We start from the raw sequence: 22,743 nt of genomic DNA, 5'->3' as shown, positions 1-22,743 counted from the left end.
AGTGTAAAGGCACTTCTGAGACCATCCACAGGATGTGATACACTGACTACTAGCTAATTCCAGAAATGGGCTCACCTTGTTGTGAGTGGTACTAGGTATTGAGGTTATGTGAGAAAATATCCCTATTTTTTAAGAAATACCTACTGAAGTAGGTGTGAAAGTATAGGATATCTGGGATTTGCCTTAAAATATTCAGCAAAAGACAGATGAAGCAAATGGGGCAAAAATCTTGATAATTACTGAATATGGGGGAGGGGGTTGTTGTATCGTAATTTAAAAATGTGGGGCACCTGGCTGGCTCAGTCGGTGGAGCGTGTGACTCTTGATCTCATGGTTGTAAGTTGGAGCCCCATGTTGGGTGTGGCAATACTTGAAAATAAAATCAACCAATCGATCGAAATGTAAAACAAAGAACTGATTAATGTAATCACAGAATTCCCCAGTTCCTTGAAGCGATGGGAGACACTTGCTTCGGCCACCTTTTGCAGCAAACGCTTGACATTCACGTACAACAATCACAAGCTGGACTGCAGGTTCAGAAAATGTCACTTCTTCAATTTTACTTCTTGGGGTCCTAGTCCTCAAATCCTTAAAAGGTAGAAAGCTCTCAGAAAGAAGGGAAGGAAGGAAGGAGGGGGGGATGAAAAGAAAAGGAAAGGAAGAAAGGAGGTAATGTCACTCTTGGGCCTCAGGCAGCAGAGTGGAGCCTGGGCTGCTCTCCAAGGACAGAACTTCCAGGCTTCGCGCGAGGTGCAGTGGGTTCCTCTGAGGAAAGGGATTCGAGCTGGCTGCAAGCGTAGCCCCTAAAGCAGAGGCTCTTGACTGTGGTCCACAGATCTCCGATCAAGATTTTAAATGTGCATGCACAGTTTTCTAGAGAATATTCAGCCTTCTTCGGATTCTCGCAGGGAGGGATCCATGTCCCCAGAAGTTAAGAGCCACCGCTCGATTGGAGCTCTGGCCATTGATTGTCATAAGGAAAGATTTTTATTTGGGAACATCTGATATTTTTGGAAAAGCTCCTGCTGGATCCAAAACACCCTAACGGACAGTCCCTCTCCAACACCCCCTACGACAAGAGTGGTCCTGGAGACACACGGGCCCATCCTCAGCTGGCTCTGCTTCCACCACCCACACCTCCCCGCCAGCACAGTCTAACTGACAGGCTGCTCAGACAATGCGACCCCAAAGCAACTTCGCAGGCGCAGGGAGAGGTGTCCACTCCTAGGCCAAAGCCCCCAGCAGGAGGTACTAACAGCAGACCAGGTGACGAGACATGTGGACACAAACACCATGTTTATTTTGACTGTGGCCAAAGTCAGGGAGACAGCAGAACCTCAGTGCCCTGAAGGTCCTTCGGGTTCAATGATGGCTCATCGATGGCTGGGGAAGTGCTGGCCCTTTGTGTGATCACCTTGTAATCTCCCGTTGTCCCGATGACACAGCACCCCTCGTTAATGGCTGCCACCCTTCCTCATCCTTTAAATTAGAACAGATTCTCTCTCCCCGAGAATCCTTTATTGCTGAAGCTGTTTGGCGGAAGGACAGCAGCACCGCTCGGTTCCAGTTAACTGTGGAGTCCCAAGAGGTGGGCCCAGGCCTATGCAGGACAGGACAGGACAGGACAGCGGTTCTGCAGACGGGCTGTGCACTATTCAATTCCTCTGCCCACCGCCTGTGTAGCCTCCAGCGAGAGGTCTGAAGGGACGTCTGATTGCAGAGATGAGGGCCCACGGGGACGTGAACACCTGCCTTCGGGCCTACGTGAGGACCCACCTCTGACAGCACACGCGTCTCTCTGTGAAGCGCTGTGCTCACTTCAGCGCCGGAGCCTCAGGAAGAACGCGTGTTTACACTCCGTACTCTCCAACGGGTAATATTTATCATAGAAATCTAAGACGTACTCTTCAGTCTTGAATCCAAACTTCTGGTAGAGCAGCATAGCAGGGTTGCTTGCCGAGACGTGAAGGGTCACATCCTTGCCCATGCAGGTCTGCCAAAAGAGTGGAAAAGTACGGGATGAGAATGAAAGCGCCTGAGGGAAAATGAGTAGGTGAGGAAAGGCTGTGAAGTGTAGGTAGGTAGTCATGGCAACTGGGGACAGCAGGGACCTCAGCTGAGGCACTGCAACACGCCACAACAGCTGGTAGCCCGACTGAAACTATGAGACCAAAGGAACGGGTGGCATGCTGGCTGTTTCTGCTCTCTGAAGCCAAGGGCCCGGGGGAAAGTTCATTGTCAACTGGATTATTTTATTTAGAATTCAATTACACTTAAACATATCACACTTATCAATAGCAGGCGTTCTGACAATCTCGAGGAAATAGAGTAAGACAAGAAGTTCTGCTTTTTATTATTTTTTTAAATTTTAGAGAGAGGAACAGTGAGCGGGGGAGAGAAAGACAATTTTAAACAGGCTCCACGCTCAGCACGGAGCCCAGCGTGGGCTCCCACAACCCTGGGATCATGACCTGAGCAGAAACCAAGGGTCGGACGCTCAAAAGACTGAGCCATCCAGGTACTCCGAGAAGTTCTGCTTTTAAAAACTGGATATTATCCTGTACTCAAACTTGTAAAAATTCCTACACTTACTAGAAAGGATGCTACATTATGAGGCTAGATATGAGGTATTAAGACTTTCATTTAGTTATGAGACCTGAAAACCCTGTACAGATGTTCAGAATCCCACAGTCCCCCTCCATCCCTCACAAACCGATGGAATTAGCTTCTCAGAACTGTGATTTCTGTATTCAGCATTGGCCTAATCCTAGGGGGAAAGAGTAATCATCATTCTACTAATACGAGGCAAGTTCTTAAGATTCTTTAATTAGCTACACAGAAGAAAGTACCAAAAGTCATATGAACTAAGAATGTGCTTTCTAATGAGGAAAGCACCGAAATACTGAGGCGGACAGGGTCCTTGAGGTTTTGTAAGCCATGGTTCCCGAGGCCTAGATTTAAGAGGCCTCTCAGGTAGACAGCTGCCGTCTTCTCTCTGCTTGATTCACGTTCTGTACCCTGTGGTGTTACCGTGAGTGTGTAAGATGAATTTCGTGGAGTGGCTTTCGTGCACACATGCACAGTGTCACCACAGCATCGAGTACTACTGCCCGACTGAGCAGTGCTGCCTGGGCCCGGGACTCACGGTCTGGCTGAGGGCCAGGACCCGCATGAAAGGATGAATACTCCTCACCTGCCCAGTGAGCGCTCAGTCAGGACTTACTTTGTGCCAGGCCCCCCGCCAGGCACACACTCGGGAAGGCCGCTCCTGCTGGTGACGGGAAAGGCAGTGGTGCAGCGGCTGAGGATGGAAGGGTGAACAGGGTGGAGGTCGTGGCTGTGAGTGGGGTAGGCGGTGGGGTGTGGTATGAAAAACTGAGAGTCTCAGCTGAACACAACACAAGGGAGCACGTGTTAACTGCCAAGTGAAGAGAGAAGAAAGCAACTTCTACAAAATGGTTCTAGGTTTCTGCCGACATTTGGGAAGTATTGAGCAAGTTTCATTAAGAGTTGGAAAAATTGGGGGCACCTGGGTGGCTCAGTCGTTTAAGTGTCTAACTTAATTTCAGCCCAGGTCATGATCTCATGGTTTGTGAGTCTGAGCCCTGCATCAGGCTCTGTGCTGACAGCGTGAAGCCTGCTTGGGATTCTCTGTCTCCCCCGCCCCTCTCTGCCTCCACCGCTCTCTCTCTCGCTCTCTCTCTCTGCCTTTACCCTACTCATGCTGTCTCTCTTTCTCTCTCCCCATAAATAAATAAACTTAAAAAGATTGGAAAAACAACATTTTATCTTCTCCTTCCTCTATTTAAAGGGAATCTTGCCCACATAACACACAATCCTTCATGCCAAATGGTTTCTAAATAAGATTCTGGGGGTGAAAAATCCCTTACGTGTTTTTCTGATGTTAGTATATAAATATATGGTATATTTTCTTCAACAGTTTTATGGATATATCAAAGGATGCATTATAATTTGATATTACAATCAAATCTTAAAAGGTTGATACCAGCTTCTACAGTGATAGTAAAATTAAGAATAATCAGCAATAATAGACTATGTACTACTCCTTGATAGAGTTTTGCTAAAATGTTTAAAAATACTTGATAATTTTTACAACAACTTAGGTGGCATTATGGTCAATGAAACAAGTCAGACAGGGAAAGACAAACACTGTATGATCTCACTTATATATGGAATCTAAAAAACAAACAATAAAAAGCTGAACTCACAGACGCAGACAACAGACTGGTGACTGCCAGAGGTAGGGCTACAGGGTGGGTGAACTAGATGAAGGGGGTCAAAAGATACCCAGTTTACAACACAAGTAAGTCCTGGGGATGTCATGGAGACCGTAGTTTACAATACTGTACTGCATATTTGCAAGTTGCTAAGAGAGTAGATCTTAAAAGTTCTCATCCAAGAGGAAAAACGTCTGTAACTGCGTGTATTGACGGGTGGTAACTAGACTTACTGTGGGGAATGTTTCGCAATATAGACAAGTATCTATCAGATCATTATGCTGCATGGCTGAAGTGAGTGTGTTCTGTACGTTTATGCCGCCATAAGGAGAAAACCCCTAAAAATCACAGCTCCACTTCCATTCTCAGAGTCGTGGCGATGGTGCTTCTAAGAGCAGCAGCAGTTACCAATATGGGTCATTGTACAAGGGCTTTGGATTCTCACTTTTGGTATTTTCTCATTTTATCTCCTATAATGTGTTTACAAACTGGTTTCTTTGAAGATTATTTTACTGAAAGAGAGAAAGGGAGTGCACATGTGCACTGAGTCAGGGGCAGACGGAGAGGGAGAGAAAGAATCTCAAGCAGTCTCCACATTCAGCCTAACAAGCCTGGCATCACGACATGAGTCGAAATCAAGAGTCAGATGCTTAATCAACTGAACCACCCAGGTGCCCCTCAAACTGGTTTCTTTAAAATCTGGGCCTGAATAGTGATCTTATTTTAGAGGGTCAAGGGTTTTCTTTTCTTTTCTTTTTTTGAGAGAGAGAGAGAGAGAGAGAGGCAAAGAGAGAGACAGAAAGAAGATCTGAAGCAGGCTCTGCACTGACAGCAGTGAGCCCGATGCAGGGCTCAAACTCATGAACTGTGAGATCATGACCCGAGCTGAGGTTGGCTGCTCAACCAACTGAGCCACCCAGGCGCCCCAACAGCGATCTTATTTTAGAGGGCCAAAGATTCTTTATCTGTGTGATGGTCACTGTTGTTCTTTTACTGGGTTTGCGAGACCACCCATTCTGTTGGGCCGTGCTAGGAAGGCCCAGCTCAGCCCCGTCCCTCCTCAAGTCTTCCAGGGGAGCCCAGACGCCTTACCTGAATCAGATGATAAATCATGAAAGTTGCGATCCCTGCTCTTCTCCACTCAGGATGGACAAACAGAAATGAAATGTACGCTTCATTGTACTTCACGTCAGGAACCATGAAGCCAAAGGCAATGATAACTTTTTTATAAAGGACAACCACACTGAAGTCTGGATACTGCAGGCACTCAGACAGGTCAATGCCTACGGAGAAGAGTTAATTTGATATTAAAACCATGTGCCTTTTGGAATTAACACATGACAAGCTGTTTGGTCTACACCTGCATGCTAAAAAAAACCAAAAAACAAAAAACTGAAGACAAAGATATTAGCACAAACATCATACATTCAGATCATAAAAACAAAAGTGAATTTTAGAAAATATCAAAATTAACAGCATCTTTTCCAAGTACACATGTTAAAAGAAGTAGGCAGGATAGGGTGGGTAGCAGAGAGCACCCAGGTTTAGAATGGGATGCATCTCTCTGGCTTTGAACTTAGCCACTTCTACAACGTGTGTCAGCTGACGCCTTTCCAAATGTGTGGGTCTCAGCGTCTGCACACTTAGACCTCATAGGGTGGGAGCAGAGATCCAGAGAACTCACATTATTGTGTTCCTCACCTCATACAAGTATAATTTATAAGCTCTTTTGTACAAATGCTACATTGGACAATAAAGGGGTTTAAACAAAAAATGATTCCAAGCATCATGTATGGAAGGCAACCCAGCATAAGGTCAAGAAATAGTAGATGCTCCCACAATGCTTTCGGCCTCCATACCGCTCCTAAAAGAACGAGCACAAGTCTGCCACCACGTGCACTGTTACATGATTACCACACAACAAAGAAGACACAGCTCTAATCCCGAGGAAATCTTATCTAACCTCTGGAGGACATGTAATTTTCCTTTACTTTCAAAGCAGTGCAGTAAGGCAGATCCACAAAGAACAGGCTTATATTTAACAATGAAAATGTGCTCCTTTAATTGATGGCTTCGGTTTTCAGAAAGACAATATATTAAGACTGATAAAATGACAAATCGTATTGGGTCTACTCTTATTTTCAAAGTCTGCAATTGGGGTATTTGGCTTTTTAAAAATACCTTTTCGGGGAGCCTAGGTGGCTCGGCTGGCTAAGCATCTGACTTCGGCTCAGGTCATGATCTCAGTTTGTGGGTTCGAGCCCCACATCAGGCTCTGTGCTGACAGCGTGAGCCTGCTTGGGATTCTAGCTCTCTCTCCCAGTCCCGCTCATGTTTTCCTCTCTCAAAATAAATAAACTCAAGGAAAAACAAAAAAAACAAACAAACAAAAAACCCTTTTGGCTGTACTAACGCTCTCCAAGTAACAGCTAAGTAAACAAAATTACAGAATTATTAAGCAAAAAATAAAAAATGTCCAAACATGTCCAAACTACCAGTCTGTATACCATGGGTAGACATTACCTGGTATCTAAACATATGTAGAAGCAAAATAGGATGAATCTTTTACTCTGGCAGCACTGAGAAACATACAAAAACACTGTTTATTACTTTAATTGCTGGCTCCTTCTTGAACTTAGGAAGAAAGAGGTGTTCATATTTTACTCTTTCCATGAGAGTAGAGACAAACTAAATGAAATTGTGAGTAAAGGTTTTAGAGTCACACAGCATGCACTAATTTAAGAAAAATTACTAACATGAACTAGACAGAAAACTGATCTGCCTAGTTTGGGAGGGGGAACATACCAGGCCAGAAAAACTCCTGACACATAGAGTTTATTGTTGGGATGTGATTTGGCCGGACATAGCAGTAATCAAGAGGTGCATCAGCTTCCGGGGTCCAATGAGGGTCACTCCTATGCAGGTGGGAGCGAATCTGTGACAGGAGCTGCAGTTTGGGTGGCTTTGTTTCATAATCACGCCTCCAAGAAGAGAAGAACAAGATTCAAGAAAAGAACAAATTCAAGTCAAGAAAAATACCCAGTATTATTCCTAGCCAACTGATTCACATAAACTCTTCAATCTGCTACTTTATATGGCAGAGAGCTTGATAAGAGCTACGATACTTTTCTGGCATGAAATTTAAAATTTGCTCTGTTAACATATATCAGACCAAACCCCTCTGTACCGACCAGGAAGCCTGCTTGTGCTGGAGCCTGAACAAACAGAGTGAGGAAACAAACAGCAGCCTGACTCAACCCTGAGAGCTCCAGCCCAGGACACAGCCCAGGGAGGGATGGTCCAGCTCTGCCAGGGCCGCTGGGGCAGGCTCTCACACTGCTTCTCACGGGGCCGGTCTGGGATGGCGGTGCTGGGCAAGGAGGATCCTGGGACTCTGGGGCCATTGTGGCGATCAAGACAACACGCTTTCTCAAGATAGCACTGGGGGGCCCTAGCCAGCTCGGATTCCACAGCACTGCCTAGTCAAGAAGACTCATCATCACCCCAGATACAAGCCTAAGTGAGGCATCTCTCCCATGTTCTCATTTTACAGACTACTAAATATACACAACTTTAAAATTTAAAAGAAACACAATGAAATACAATCGAACAGTGTTAACTTGTTCATGCTTTTTACACTTCTGTCAAACGACCATCCTTTCTGCAAAAAAACGTACAGTTCAAATAAGGCAAGGATCAGACTGCACGCGGAGTCCGTGCCGATGCCTGCTTACAGGGTTGGTCTTGACTCACTCTAACAGGAGACCAGGGCGGAGAAGCCACAAATGCCATTCCTCACAACACACTCGACATCACAGCTCTTCCCCGCGTACCTGATGTAAGGTTTCAAGATCCGAGAGGTGTAAGGACTGACGATACTCTGGTCCACAGCCATATTTTCTGATCCCACCAAACGATACAGAAACTTAGTGGTCTGGTGCCGAAACCCTTTCCTGGATGGCAAGGCAGTCTAGGAGAAAAGAACCCCAGTGATGTAAAAATAGCCACTCAAAAGACTGGTTTAACTTATCAGATAATTAGTACTTAGGACATTGCTTTGTGTTAGAAAGTAGGTCTTTTTGTATTACTTCTTTGGAGAGCTCAAGTTTCAGTACAAACCTCATAGGTACCTTTGCATAAAATTAGATATGAAAAACTAGGGCCGTTTGTAACAGTTTAAAATCTAAATAATTAACAAAATTTTAAGTCACTTAAAAAAAATTTTAAGTCATTTAAGTGAGTGAAATGCAGGACTGAGCACTGGATTTACGGCTTCCGCAAGTTTCATTTCGCCTGATAACACAACCAACCCAGTCATCAGATACTAACCTGCACTAGTGTCAACTGGGTAACAGACACATGGGTCACACTGTAGGAGCAGTCTGTTATCCACAGAGCGGTAGGGGCCAATTACTGCTGCCCCTGTGTATGGACTCATTAAAAGATGACTCGGGACGCTGGGTGGCTCAGTCAGTTGAGTGTCTGACTTCGGCTCAGATCATGGTCTCATGGTTTATGAGTTAGAGCCCCACGTTGGGCTCTGTGCTGACAGCTCAAAGCCTGGAGCCTGCTTCCAATTCTGCATCTCCCCCCCCTTTCTGTCGCTCGCCTACTCACACTCTGTCTCTCAAAAATAAACATTAAAAAAAAAAAATTAAGAAGTAAATAAATTAAATATGCCTCTATTCCAATGAGTAAATTTGATAAGGGTAAGACTGATGTAGATTAGCATTCATAAGATAAATCAAGACAGCAAAGAAGCCCGCCAGGGGTTGAATGAGAAGGTGGTCTGCGTTTCTTAGGTGAGTGTCCTAACAGAACAGGTGGGTTTCACACTGGGAGCCCGACTGGAGATGTCTGTTTCCAGGAGTGTTGCCCCAGGGCCCTCAGTCGTGTAGTAACAGAACATGTGCAATTAGGGTTTTACAGCAAAGAGCCCAGATGGAAGATGAAAAGGCACACTTATAAAGTGGTTTGCCAAGGGCTGGACGAAGTTTAGAAACCTGAGTTGTTTTTGGAGAGTCAGTTTGCTCTTTAGCTTAGAAAATAACTTTCTTGGAAGGAGAGCAAGAATTTCTTCTTTATAATTTCTCTTATTACTATCCCAAACTGGACACTAAAACTTTGAAAGGATGACTTTGAAATTCTTCCAGCACTTTCAAGTAAGTCTGGGAGGGCAATTCAGAGCTATGGCATGTAGTGTCCAAACATGGCCTCAACACTTCCTCCTGTACCTGTGGGGTGCTGTGGCTCCTCATGTCAAACAGCAGAGTCTGTTCCCTCCCCTTGAATGAGGGTGGGCCTGTGACAGGCCTTGACCAATTACCAAGTGCAGAAGTAACATTCTGCGACCCTGAGCCCAGGCCCTAAGAGGACAGGAAGCTTCTACTTTCTCTCTCTTTGCGTCCAGCAGCCATGGTGTCCAGGCTGGACCACTGAATGCATAGAGGCCACATGGAGACCAGCCTGGAGGAAAGCCATCCTGGTCATTCCAAACTTGATCCAGCTTCCTGTTGAAGGCAGCCACGTGAGTGACCTCAGCCTTCAGCACATAGGGTAGAACCACCACCCAGTTGAGCCCAGTCAACCCAGAGAATCAGAAGAAATATTAAATATTGTTTTAAGCCTCTAAGTCTTGGAATGACTTGCTGTGCAGCAACAGATGACTGAAATACCAGTCACCGAACCACTGGCCCATGAGAGACGATCTGGTTAATGTTTCGGGGTCAGTTTTGTGGAACTCCACAGATGTTACCCAGTACCCCAACTTCTTGCCATCTCTGCTTTCACCCTAGTCTAGACCACCTTCAACTTCTGCCTGGATCACTACCGCTGCTTCCTATTGGTTTCCCTGCTGCCACTCTCAGCCTTTATCACCCACGTTCCACACAGAGCCAGGAGCTTCTTTTAAAAACAAGTAAATTCACTTCCCTTGGTCAAAATTCCTATTTGGCCTTTCCTTGCAATTCAAAGTTCTTACCTGGGACTTACAGGATCTGTCCTGTTACCTCAGCAACCTCACCTCCCACCCACTTCCTCTGCCATCACTATGTTCCAGCCCACCACACCAAACTACCTGCTGCCTGGGGGTCTGCCCCTGGGCCTTCTGCCCTGAACCCCCTTCAGCCTGCCTCCTCCTTGTGGACCAGGACTGGGCCAAGTGCTACTTCCACCACAAGACTGTCCTTAAGCACCCATCCAACGTGCTACCACTGCCTTCTGCTCTTCCCCTCCACCGCAACACCCGCCTTGCAGGAAATGATCCCGTTTAGTGAGTTAGTCCTGTCATCTCCCCGCTCCATAGGGTGGGCACCTTCTGCCCTAATTTGCTGCGGTGTCCCCAGCTAGAAGAGTGCTTGACACACATGAAGTATTCAACTTAGGTTTGCTGAATGACAAAATGGTGGGGAAAGAAGCATGCCAAAGTCAAATAAGTTTGGAAAATGTTAAATGAGTTTCGTCAAACTTCTAGTTCTAAATAAAAGGAGCACTAGATGGGCTACTGTGTTCCTTCCCATCTGTCTTGAAAGATGCCACAAAAGTGAGAGGGAGAACGGAACACAAAGGCTGTCAGAAACCCCAGGGAGGGACCAAAGGTGGCCGGGTCCACGTGAAGTGGCAAAGGCCAGCCCAGAGCAGAGAAAGGCTCCGCACCACAGGTGGGGAGGGGGAGCTTCTGAGTTAGGCCACTTCCTCTTGCAAGGTCTGTTCTGGGTGGACCTCGGCCAATCAACTTTGCCAGCAAGTGTCAGCTGGAGGGGTCACATCAGGACACTGCTGGAGCCTCAAACTTGCTAACAGGGTGTCAAGCCAGGAACCAGGCTTTTGCTCTTCCCTTCAGGTGTTTATACCAGCAAAGGCATCTGGTGACACCAAGAGAATATTCTTTCACAGGGGGAAAAAAAAAAACAAGATATGTCAACAAAGAGTGTAAATGAAAAGAAAGCAAAGTAAACCAACTGCACTGGAAACAGCAGAATTAATTTACCAGACAGCCAAGAATTTTCAAAAAGCAAATAAACAGTCATCAGGGAAATGCAAACCCAAACTACAATGAGATACCACTTGACTTCCACAAAGATGGCTACAATCAAAAGGAGTAACAAGCATTGGTAAGGATGGTGTGGAGAAATCAGAATCTTTATGGAGTGCTGGTGATTTTGGAAGACAGTCTAGCAGTCCTTCAACATGTTAAACAAAATGTTACCATTTAACTGGGCATTCCGACTCCTGGATATATACCCAAGAGAAATAAAAACCTATGTCCACACAAAGACATCTACACCAATGTTCAAGCGGCATTATTCACAACAGCCAAAAGGTGGAAACAGGGGTGCCTCAGTGGCTTAGCTGACTGAGTGTCCAATTCTTGATTTCAGCTCGGGTCACGATCTCACGGCTGATGAGTTCAGATCCACGTTGGGTCCTGTGCTGACAGTGCGGAGCCGGCTTGGGATTCTCTCCCTCTCCCTCTCTCTCTGCCCCTCCCCAGCTCTCTCTCTCTCAAAATGAATACAATAAACTCAAAACAAAAAATCCAAAAAACAAAAGGTGGAAACAACCCAAGTGTCCATCAACTGATGAGTGGATAAACAAAATGTGGTACGCCTATACAATGGGGTATTAAGTAGCCATAAAAGGGAATGACATGCTAATCTATACTACAACATGGACAAATCTTAAAAACATGCTGTGAAATAATGCAGTCAGAAAAGACTATGTATTATGGGGTTCCATTTATGCGAAATGTCCAAAATAAGTAAATCTACAGAAGCTGGGAGCGGGGGGGGGGGGGGGGGCAGTAATACTGATGAAAATGCTCTAAAATTAATTATGATGATGGTTATCCAACTCTGTGAATATAGCAGAAACCACCAAATTGTACACTTTAAATGGGATTGTATGGTATATGAATTGTATCTCAATAAGGTCGTTTAAAAAAAAACAACATAATAAATGGACTCCAGGGTAATAAACCTAGAAACAGGAATGAGTGTAGTTATGATGGATCTCTTACCCCTTACTGGACATTAAATGCATGACCACTGAAACAAAGCACTCAGTGAATGAGTAAGGGACAGACTGAGGATCTCTTCACAAAGGCAAAGGAAGAGAGAAAGGAAAGAATTAATGTGTCAACAGTCATATTAGGAGTCCAGAAAAGGAGGAATATATTTAAAGAAGCAATGATAGAGGCACCTGGGTGGCTCAGTCAGTTACCCATCCAACTCTTGATTGCAGCTCAGGTCATGATCTCACAGTTTGTGAGATCAAGCCCCACAAAGGGCTCCACAATGGGTGTGCAGCCTGCTTAAGATTCTCTTTCTCTCTCTCTCTCCCCCTCTGCCCCTCTCCCACTCGTGCGTGCATTCTCTCTCTCTCTCAAAATAAATAAATAGACATTAAAAAAAAAAACACAAGACACAATCACAATGATAAGGACTTTCCCAGATGGGGGGTACCTTGCTGGCTCAGTTGGCAGAGCATATGACTCTTGATCTCAGGGTCATGAGTTCAAGCCCCACGCTAGGCATGGAGCCTACTTTTAAAAAAATCAGAATTTCCCAGATTAAAGAATCATGTAAGAAGACTTCTGGTTTCCTGTCCAGCATAAAAGGAGAATGGAAGCTGTCAATACATTCTAACAAGAGGTTAAATAAACTGAAAATCGACAACTCTTCTTGGATCCATCAGAGAATTGAGATCACAGGGCACACTAGTCCCCCCAAAACTGGAAAGACAAACACATGCATACAGAGAATCATAACTTAGCAGAATAGAAACCTCCAGGAACCAGTGTCCAGTACGAAAACTTAATGAGCAACAAGCAAATTGCTGGAGACACAATGTGGAAACCTCTGAGAGACAAAACTCTGGGTGGGGGATGCACATTTTTGTGACTTTTACCTCCAGGAGCTCTACCAGGTTCTCGTGGTAGGGATCAAAGAAAAATCCCCTCAGGCTTCCGGCAGGGAAAAAGCAGCCGTTCTGAAAATACTTCAGAGTACTCTGTCTTCTTAACAAGGCCTGCACTCAAGAGAAAGTATTTTACCAGAGCCTAACCTACTGGGTTTCATCAGAGCCTAACCAACTTGTGGAAAGGGAATTGCCCATCTCCAGCTCCCACCAGTTATCCCATGCAGCCTGTGTCGGTCACAGCCCAGAGGCACGTGTTCACTAACAGACTGAGAACTAATCTTAGGACCACAGAAGGCTCACCACCATACCACCAAAGGCCTACTTTCCACAGCTCCTTTTCCCCAGTAGGTCATATGTGGCTTTCAACTAAAAATTACAAGGCATATTAAAAGGCAAAAAAAAACCCCACACTCTAGGGGCACCTGGTTGGCTCAATTGGTTCAGTGTCCAACTCCTGATTTTGGTTCAGGCCACGATCTCACAGTCTGTGGGACTGAGCTGTGAAGGGCTCTGTGCTGACAGTGCAGAGCCTGCTTGGGATTCTCTCTCCCTCTCTCTCTGCCCCTACCCAGTTTGCACATTTGTGCGCACACACTCTCTCTCAATAAATAAACATTAAAAAAACAACAACATCCAAAAACACAGTCTAAAAGAGACAGAGAAAGCATCAGAACCACTCAGACAAGGCAGACATGTTGGAATTATTAGACTGGGAATTTAAAACAACTATGATTAGTATGTTAAAGGCTCTAATAGACAAAGCAGACAACACATAAGAACAGACAGACAATTTAAGCAGAGAGATGGAAATTCTAAAAAGAATCAAGAAGAAATGCTAGGGATCAAAAATGTTGTAAGAGAAATGAAGAATCACCTTTGTGGGCTCTTTAGTAGACTGGACATGGCTGAAGAAAGAACTTCTGAGCTCAAGAATATGTCAAGAGGAACTTCCAAAATTGAAAAATAAAGATAAAAGAAGACCAAAAAACCCAGAACAGAACATCCAAAACTGTGTTACAAGGACAAAAGGTGTAAAATACACATAATAGGAATACCAGAAAGAAAAGAGAGAAAGGAACAGAAGAAATATTTGAAGCAATAATGACTGAGAATTTCCCAAATTAATCAAGACACCACACTAAAAAGCACAAATCCAGGAAGCTCAGAGAACAAGAGGAGGATAAATGTCAAGATCAAACTGCTTAAAAGCATAAAGTTGAACAAAAATCTAAATGCTCACACTAATGCTTCAGTGAAGCTCAATTTTCTTATTTTAATTTTAGAGAGAGGGCACGTGCAAGTGAGAGAGAGAGAGGGGCAGAGGGAGAAAGAACCTTAAACAGGCTCCACTCAGCACAGAGTGAGACACAGCGCTCAATCCCACCACCCTGGGATCATGACCTGAGCCAAAATCAAGAGTTGGAGGCTCAACCAACTGAGCGATCCAGGCACCCCAGTGAAGCTCCACTTTAAAGTAATCTGTTTGGGGTGCCTGGGTGGCTCAGTCAGTTAAGCATCTGACTTCAGCTCAGGTCATAATTTTGCAGTTCATGAGTTCGAGCCTGGCATCGGGCCATGTGCTGACAACTCAAGAGCCTGGAGCCTGCTTCAGATTCTGTGTCTCCCTCTCTCTGCTCCTCCCTCACTTGTGCTCTGTTTCTCTTGAAAATAAATAAAACATTAAAAAAAAATTTTTTTTTAAGTAACCTTTTCACTCTCTTCGGAAACCTCCTCTCCTCCCTTCTTAGCCTTTTGTTTTGGGAACCCAGTATCACGCTGAAGACATGACAAACAAGGCTGGCAGCACAGACACAATTCCTGACAAAACAGGCTAAATCCTGTATTTCCCTATAGAACCCCCAGACCCTTCCTCCTGGTAGGCTTGCAGTTTTGAAGGCTTTAGCCTGCTGTAACCTCCTTTGCCTGGCAAAGCAATAAATCCTACTGTTTCTTTTTATCCCAAACTCTTGTGTTGTGTTTATCCCAAACTCTTGTGTTGTCTTGTGTTATACTGGGCTCTGAAGCAGAGGTTACTGGTTTTTGACAGCATATTAGCATATAAGACACCTGTGACTGAAGGAGAAGTACACGATAAATGAGATTAAAAAAAAATACTTTAAATGCGCAAATAAAATTAAAGATCAGAAATAAAGACAAAATTCTGAAAGCGTCCAAGGTATGAGAGAATAAAACAGGAGATCACCTACAAAGAAAGAAGAATGAGACAAACAGTGAGGCTCTCAGGAGTAATAATTTCAAAATGTTGAAAGAAAAAACAAAATTAAAATTTTATATCCAGCTACACTATCATTTAAATTCAAGAGTGAATGAAGATATTCTTAGGCATACAGGTATTCAAAATTAAACTCAAAAAGACCAGATTTTTAAAAACTGTTAGAGGAAGTAGTCTAGCAAGAAATTAACCTAGGAAGAAATGATAGGAAGTAAGGGTGAATAAATAATTTAGTGAGGTTTACTGTTGTCTAAACAACACAAAAGAAAAAAGACAGATAAGAGCACACAAAAATATTCTGTTTGAAGGGAAGACCACATGATAATATTAAAAAATTAAGAGAAAAAATAGATGTCCTAAGTTAGAACCTACAAAAAGAATAAAAATTGAGCATATAACTTTCTTTATAGCAAAGAATCAACATAATATACTTTCTCTGACAATACATATTTGATTAGAAATTAAATCAATTACTAAAAGATACCTTAAAAATTTCTATATATGTAAAAAGTAAACAAACCAAGAAACAAACTGTTGTGTTACAGAGGAAATAATGAGAAAAATTACAAAATGCTTAGTACTGATTGATAATAAACTCCCATCACTTCATGAGTCACAGCTAAAGCAGTATTGTAGGGATACTTATAGCTATGACTACATTTATCAGAAAACAAGAAAGAGTATGGATTGAACAAATGCATTTAGAGCTGCTCCTTGTGTAGCTGCATTAAAACGGTACTAAAGTTCCAGGTTAAGATGGGGGATTAAATGCACAATTTTACTCCCTCCCCAAACCCACTAAACCTACAGAATCAGCCTTCTAAAAAAGGGAGAGAAGCATCCAAAAATAGGAAGATCAGGGGAAAAAAACATCTGGGAAGCAGATGGATAAATACTAACTGCTTTAAAGCCCAAACTCCCAAGCTGGCTTTGGGTTAGGTGTGAACCAGCCCAATCTGTACCACAGTACCCTCGTAAAACCCAGTGGCAGCACCAGACTCCTCTGGAGCTGGGAATAAATGGGGTACTTAGAAGAAGGAGCAGGTAAAAGTTGTGTGCACAGCAGTTCGATTCCCAAATCCTCAATCCCCTGCTGCCAGGTGGCTGCCTCCCCACAGAAGTCTGGAGGTCCCATCTCTAGAGAAGGTGTAACCAGCGCTCTGGAGGGACAGCTCATCTAGCGTGAAGGTGGGAGTACAAGTTGAAGGCTAAGGTCCCTCTACCTCTACGTGGTAACCAGGGTTCTGAGACTGGGAGACTGACTAGCCAGGGGGAAAGACCTCAAGGAAGAGATGTTGGGGGGGTCCTTGTCAAAGGATGCTCCTAGATAATGGGTCTGTACACAGAATCTCAGGTTCGGCCTCATTTTCCCTCACAAAGGGAAAGCACTGCTTCTGGTATTGAAGTTGTCTCTCAGCCTGTCCCAACACTAGCTTGGAATTTTGGCTTTAAGTTCAAGGCCTTTCAGACATATAAGGTCTCCGATTTTACTTCCCAGGCAGCTTTCCTCAGGAAGTCACTAAGAGTATGCTCCACTAAAACAAGGGACTAAAATTACAACATGGCAAAGATGAGGCACAGGAAACAGTAAGATTCAAAACAGAAGAAGGGCAAAGGAGTCTCCAGTGAAGGGACAGCCCAGGACCACTACTGGGTGACAGGTGTCACTCAAGGGGCAGCTACAGAGGCTATCATAAGTCCCTGCTGCACTGCACCATCTTTTATTTATTCATTTTTATCAGTTTATTTTATTCTTTTCACCATAAATGTACCTTCAGGGGCACTTGGGTGGTGGCTCAGTGGATTAAGCGGCCAACTCTTGATTTCAGCTCAGGTCATGACCTCATGGTTCATGAGTTCGAGCCCTGAGTTGGAGCCCTGTCAGTTGGCGCTGACAGTGTGGAGCCCACTTGGGATTCTCTCTCTCCCTCTCTGTCCCTCCCCCACTCATACTCATTCTCTCTCTCAAAATAAACAAATAAACTTTAAAAAAATAAGTGTACTCTTTAATCCCCATCCCCTATTTCACCCATTGCCCCACCCACCTCCCATCTGGTAACCATCAGTTTGTTCTCTATAGTTAAGAGTCTGTTGGTTGGTTTTATCTTTTTTCCCCCTCACTTGTTTGTTTTGTTTCTTAAATCCCACATATGAGTGAAATCATATAGTATTTGTCTTTCTCTGACTGACTTATTTTGCTTAGCATAATACACTCTAGTTCCATCCATATTGTTGCAAATGGCAAGATTTCATTCTTTTTTATGGCTGATATTCCATTGTGTGTATATACATATATGTATATATATACATACACACACACACCATCTTCTTTATACATTCATCTATCAATGGACATGGGCTGCTTCCATAGTTTGGCTGTTGTAAATAATGCTGCAATAAACATAGGGGTGCATGTATCCCTTTGAATTCATGTATTTGTATTTTCTGGGTAAATACCAAACAATGTGATTACTGGATCGTAGGGTACACTGGACCATCTATAAAACCTAAGGAATTGTAGCCCAGAATCTCACTGGTGCTCAGCTTGGCTTCACCATGTACTCTGAGACTCCTCTACGACCTCCATGCCCACTCCATGGATCAGTTGAGGACACATGCCCCACAAACAACTGCTCGGACCTCCTACAAGCTGGAAGGAACCACATCAGTCCAGACGCAGGAAACAGAGGGCCCCACTGTCCCTGCCCAGATTTCTGCCACACTGAGTGTTATACACTGCAGCCCTGCCTGAGGCTCAGACTGTGGTAAGCCTTATGCTCCCCAGAACTGCCTAATGACCTTGAACACTGACTTCTCTACAAAGGGGTCATGGAACCTGAAACCAGAATGTGACCGTGGGAGCTTCCTGGGGCTGCCATATCAATGGCTTGTCACAAACGAGATGGCTAAAATAACAAACTTATTCTTCCACAGTTCTAGAGGTCAGAAGTCAGAAATCAAGGTGTTGGCAGGGCCATGCTCTCTCTGATATTCTAGGGAAGAATCTGTTCCACACTTTCTCTTACCTTCTGGTGTTGCCAGCATTCATTGGTATCCCTTACTTGTGGACACATCGCTCTGCCTCAGTCATCACATGGTGATCTCCCTGTGTCTGTTCCTATGCCTCTTCTCTTCTAAGGATACCAGTCATATTGTGTTAAGTACCTACCCTGCTCCAGTATGACCTCATCTTAACTAATAACATCTACAAAGGCCCTATTTCCAAACAAGTTCACATTCATGGGTACAAGGGGTTAAAACTTCAATATATCCTTTTGGGGGACACAATTCAATCTTTAACAATGACCCAGAGAGATTGCTTAGCTTATTCTCTCCTGGAAGCCTTCATCTAATAGTGGCAATTTCTTACACAGCTAGATTTGTGCCTCCTACTTAGTTTTTTAAAAACTAAAAGTGACATAAAAAACTCAGAGCGGCTCCCTCTTAGGGGGAGGGAGTAGGCAGTACACAGAACTTCTAAGGTGCTTGTATGCTCAGTTTCTTTCTTTCTTCTTTCTTTTTTGCTAATGTTCTGTTTTTTAACCCAAGAGACAGATACAAAAGTATTTGTTTAATTAACCCATAAACTATAACATGTCCTATGTATTCTTCTGTAGCTACAGGACACATGTCATAATTTAAAAAATTAAGTACAGGGATTAAAAAGACAAACCCACAAGAACAAAGAACAGGCGAACAGGTGACTGCAGTCCAAGCACATGAGTAAGTGGCAAACACCTGAGACGAGAGAGCCAGAACTTAAGGCAGCAGTGAAGACAGGCCAGGAGCAGGATGATACACACGCAGAGCCTCAGGAAAGGCAACAAGGCATCAATCAGGTCCTGCTAACACTGAGACTGGGCAAGAAGACTCTGGACTGAGAGTCTCTCTACCTAAGAGGTTAAAGCCTCCAACTACACCCCCAATGCCCACATCCAGAAATGATCTTTCCCTCCATGGGCAGAAGACCAGAGTGTCTGGAGATGCTCGGGAAACACTCTGGACACCAGAGCACCTGGCCAAGCCAAGATGGGACTGAAAACAGGGAGACTCAAGGAAGTTTTCCAGCTGAATGGTAGGCTCCTGGACCACCCCATTCACCTCTAGGGTGTAGGCAGGCAGGTTACTACTTCCCAGGCAAGATGCAAAATAGGAAAAAAAAAGAAAACTAAGGGATCCACCTAGAGTAGGGGTTGTCAGCAAACTATATCCCACAGGCCAGATCCAGCCCGTTTTAGTAAATAATGTGTTACTGGGACACAGCCATGCCCATCCATTGTATCTTGCTTTCACACAACAGCAGAGTTGAGTAGTTGCAACTCAGACTGTGTGGCCTGCAAAGCCAAAACCATTTACTGTCTGACCCTTTACAGAAGGACTGCCAACCCCTGGTGTACAGGGTTCAATATCCAAATAATAGGTGTGCTCCAAAAAGACAGAACAGAGATGGGACGCTTGAGTGACTCAATTGGTTGAGCAACCGGCTCCTGATTTTGGCTCAGGTAATGATCTCATGGTTTGTGAGATCCAGCTCCATGTTGGGCTCTGTACTGATAGAGTGAGGCCTGCTTAAGATTCTCTCTCTCCCTCTCTCTTTCCCTCCCCTGCTCCTGCTATCAAAATAAATAAATAAACATTTAAGAGAGAGAGAGAGAGAGAGAAAATAGAATATAGGAAATTAAGATGTTCCAGAGCTCTAGGAGAGTTTCAAATTGAAAGAGCCCACACACCACATGCCCAACACAGTGGAAGAAAAAGCCCCACACACGGTACCTCACAGAATAAGATCACAACACCAGCAATATCAGCCCACTAGTTTCCAAAGAAGACAGAAAACGTGCAAATAATCTTATTTGGCAATTATTTAATCCTATTTAGCAATTCACGGGCAGAGATATAAGAATGTAATCAGAAACATATAAATAAAAGATGCAATTTCACTTTACAGCCATCAGATTAGCAAAACTAGTTAAAGGCTATTTAGGAGCAAGTGCTAACAAAGACTCAGGGAAATCAGACCTGTCATTCCTGCTCTGGGAAGGAGCATTCTCGAAGTTCTGAGTGGAATTGACCATTCCCAGGAGCACTCACAGACTTGGATTCCCCTGAATATTCTCAAGCTATGCTGCCACACACGGATCTATTTCTACGCGTTGTCTCCTAACTACACAGATGTTTACACGTCCTCCGATTCTGCTCAGCACGTGGTCTGCTACATCATATGTCCTCAACAAACCTGCCACTCAGGGCTATGACACAAACCATGTGCAAACTCAGTCCCCATCCGGGACTAGGAGAGGCAAAGAAAGTGTCAAGGCTCTGTCCTGAATGCCCAAAGGAAACAAACAAACCCGGCTGTAATCATGGGTATTCATACCGAATAGTTTCAAAAACCAAAGCCCAGAAATTTTTCTATTTTGCTCCCTTGCTGTTTCCTTCTCTTCCCCGAAGTCATTCAGGACTTCCAGTCGAGCACAGCTGTGCCCCCTCCTTCTGTAGTGCCACCTGCCCGCCCCCATCTGCTGCCCCCGGGAATCTTACCTGGTATCGGTCAAGGATTCTGAAGTCCTGACAGGTTGTTCTGTATGTGGCTTGTCCAGCTGGAAGCCTGGAAACTCCCCCTTCTTTGGCTCCATAAATTCCATCAACTAACAGAAGAGCAGCATTAACAACTTGATCCAAGTCAAAAAGTGGTAATCCCCTATCCCTTTTCGCTTGTCTGACAATCAATTTCCGCTTCAGTCTGCGAGCTTCTGGCGTCATGGCAACGGCACTGGGACAAGCTTCCAGCCTCTTCAGGAGCAGCTTCTCCTCGTAGATGCTCACGGGGGTGTACTTGGGCCCTTTAGGTTTCCTGTCCTTCTCCAGCTGGGGCTTCCTCTTCTCTCGAGTCCTCGTTTGCAAAGATGTGTTGGAATCTGTGTCTTCGCTGTCAATGTCCATCCTGTCAGGCTTTTCCTCCTCGCTCTCCACCTCCTGCTTTATCTGCTCAGGCGCTCTGACCTTCTTTCTGCCCCCGACCACTGCCCCAGAAGCTGCTGCCCCAGCAGGCGGAGGTACATACTCCATCCCTGGGTCTATGACCCCATCGCCTTCCATCTCGTCATCGTCTGCGCAAAGTGCAAGACAGTGTAATCAAGACACGGGAAAGAAGAAATGCAGGGCGCACCGCCCACAAAGTGAAAATACACACATTCTATCACACACGGAAAACAAAAGACCCAAGAAAGGCAAGTCTTACCGTGAAACAAGGCTTGTGGTGGCATCACATCTGGAATCAGATCTGCCTCTGAAAGCAAGCTGGGTGTGGCCGAGTGAGAGGCGGGGGTCCCAGGGGCAGAGAAATCCAGAGACGGAGAAGGAGACGGGCTTGTCAGAGGGGTGCGGTCAGAGGAGCTCAAGGACGAGAAGTCAATCACTTCCCCTTTTTCTAGAACCACGTCTGGCCTGCGGCCGCGGCTTATAAACTTCACAGGGGTCGAAGAAGTACTCCTGTCCAGAAAGCCAGCTGCTTCCTTCTGGGCTCTCCTAATGTCCTTTGCTTCCTGAGTACGAGACCTTTTCTCTTTTAATTCCATGGCAGATTCCACGGGATTACGACTTGCCCGTTTTCGAAGGCCCTCCACAGTAATGACGGGATCTAAAGCTGGTTTGGAGGCTGCCAAAAGAGAAGTATCTCAACTTTAGTTTCTTTTGCTAATTTAATTGTGAACCTATTACCATGTTCAAAATAGAGAAATGTTCAACAACGAATGCCCTAAACTAGGACTTGGGGTGCTTCTGACAAGAAAAAAGGGATTACAATGCAAATTTAAATAATTAAATACTGTATTTGCCTGTTGAAATTGGCAAATCTTAAAAGTTCGGTAATGTTCAACAAGAGTATGGGGAAATGGGTATTTTCATGCCTTTTTAGTACGGTGTGAATTTTTATTAGAACTTTTTGGAGGGTGATTTGGCAACACTAATACTTGGAATAAACACGCCCTTGATATGGCAACCTGTTTCCAGGAATTTATCACAAATAATTTACCCACATATAGTATTATTTAAAATAACAACAACAAAAAGGCAGAAGTAACCAAAATATCCATCAATAGTGGGAATGGCCTATTATATTATCCTATGAAGGTCATTCAATGGGATACAATTGGAAAAAAAGAAAATAAGGCAGATCTACATGGAATGCTATGGAAAGATGTCCAGGGTCTCCTAGTAAGGTGGGGGAGAGGGATAGAGAACAAGTATTACAGCATGAGTTTATTTTTTCAATTAAAAATGCTAAAAGCATTCACAGGACACAGCAGTGGTTACTCTGGGGAGTGAAACTGCAGGCAGGTGTAGGGGAGGAGG

The 22,743-nt window shown here is 44.4% G+C and overlaps 1 protein-coding gene across 1 annotated transcript in view; it reads right to left on the bottom strand.

The window, feature by feature from the left end:
- Positions 1-400: 400 nt before the first annotated feature.
- Positions 401-22,743, bottom strand: part of KAT14 (lysine acetyltransferase 14) — a 37,433-nt gene continuing 15,090 nt past the window's right edge. The window contains exons 5-10 of the mRNA XM_015063239.3: positions 21,632-22,048; positions 20,932-21,500; positions 8,072-8,208; positions 7,044-7,219; positions 5,331-5,521; positions 401-1,993 (exon numbers count right to left, since the gene is read on the bottom strand). Of these exons, the coding sequence (XP_014918725.2) occupies positions 1,820-1,993; positions 5,331-5,521; positions 7,044-7,219; positions 8,072-8,208; positions 20,932-21,500; positions 21,632-22,048 (1,664 nt within the window). The 3' untranslated portion in view covers positions 401-1,819. The remainder of the gene's footprint in view (positions 1,994-5,330; positions 5,522-7,043; positions 7,220-8,071; positions 8,209-20,931; positions 21,501-21,631; positions 22,049-22,743) is intronic.

Source organism: Acinonyx jubatus, chromosome A3, assembly GCF_027475565.1.
Source record: "Acinonyx jubatus isolate Ajub_Pintada_27869175 chromosome A3, VMU_Ajub_asm_v1.0, whole genome shotgun sequence".
NCBI lineage: Eukaryota > Metazoa > Chordata > Mammalia > Carnivora > Felidae > Acinonyx > Acinonyx jubatus.
Note: the sequence above shows the minus strand (reverse complement) of the source record. Positions and strands in the feature narration are given on the sequence as shown.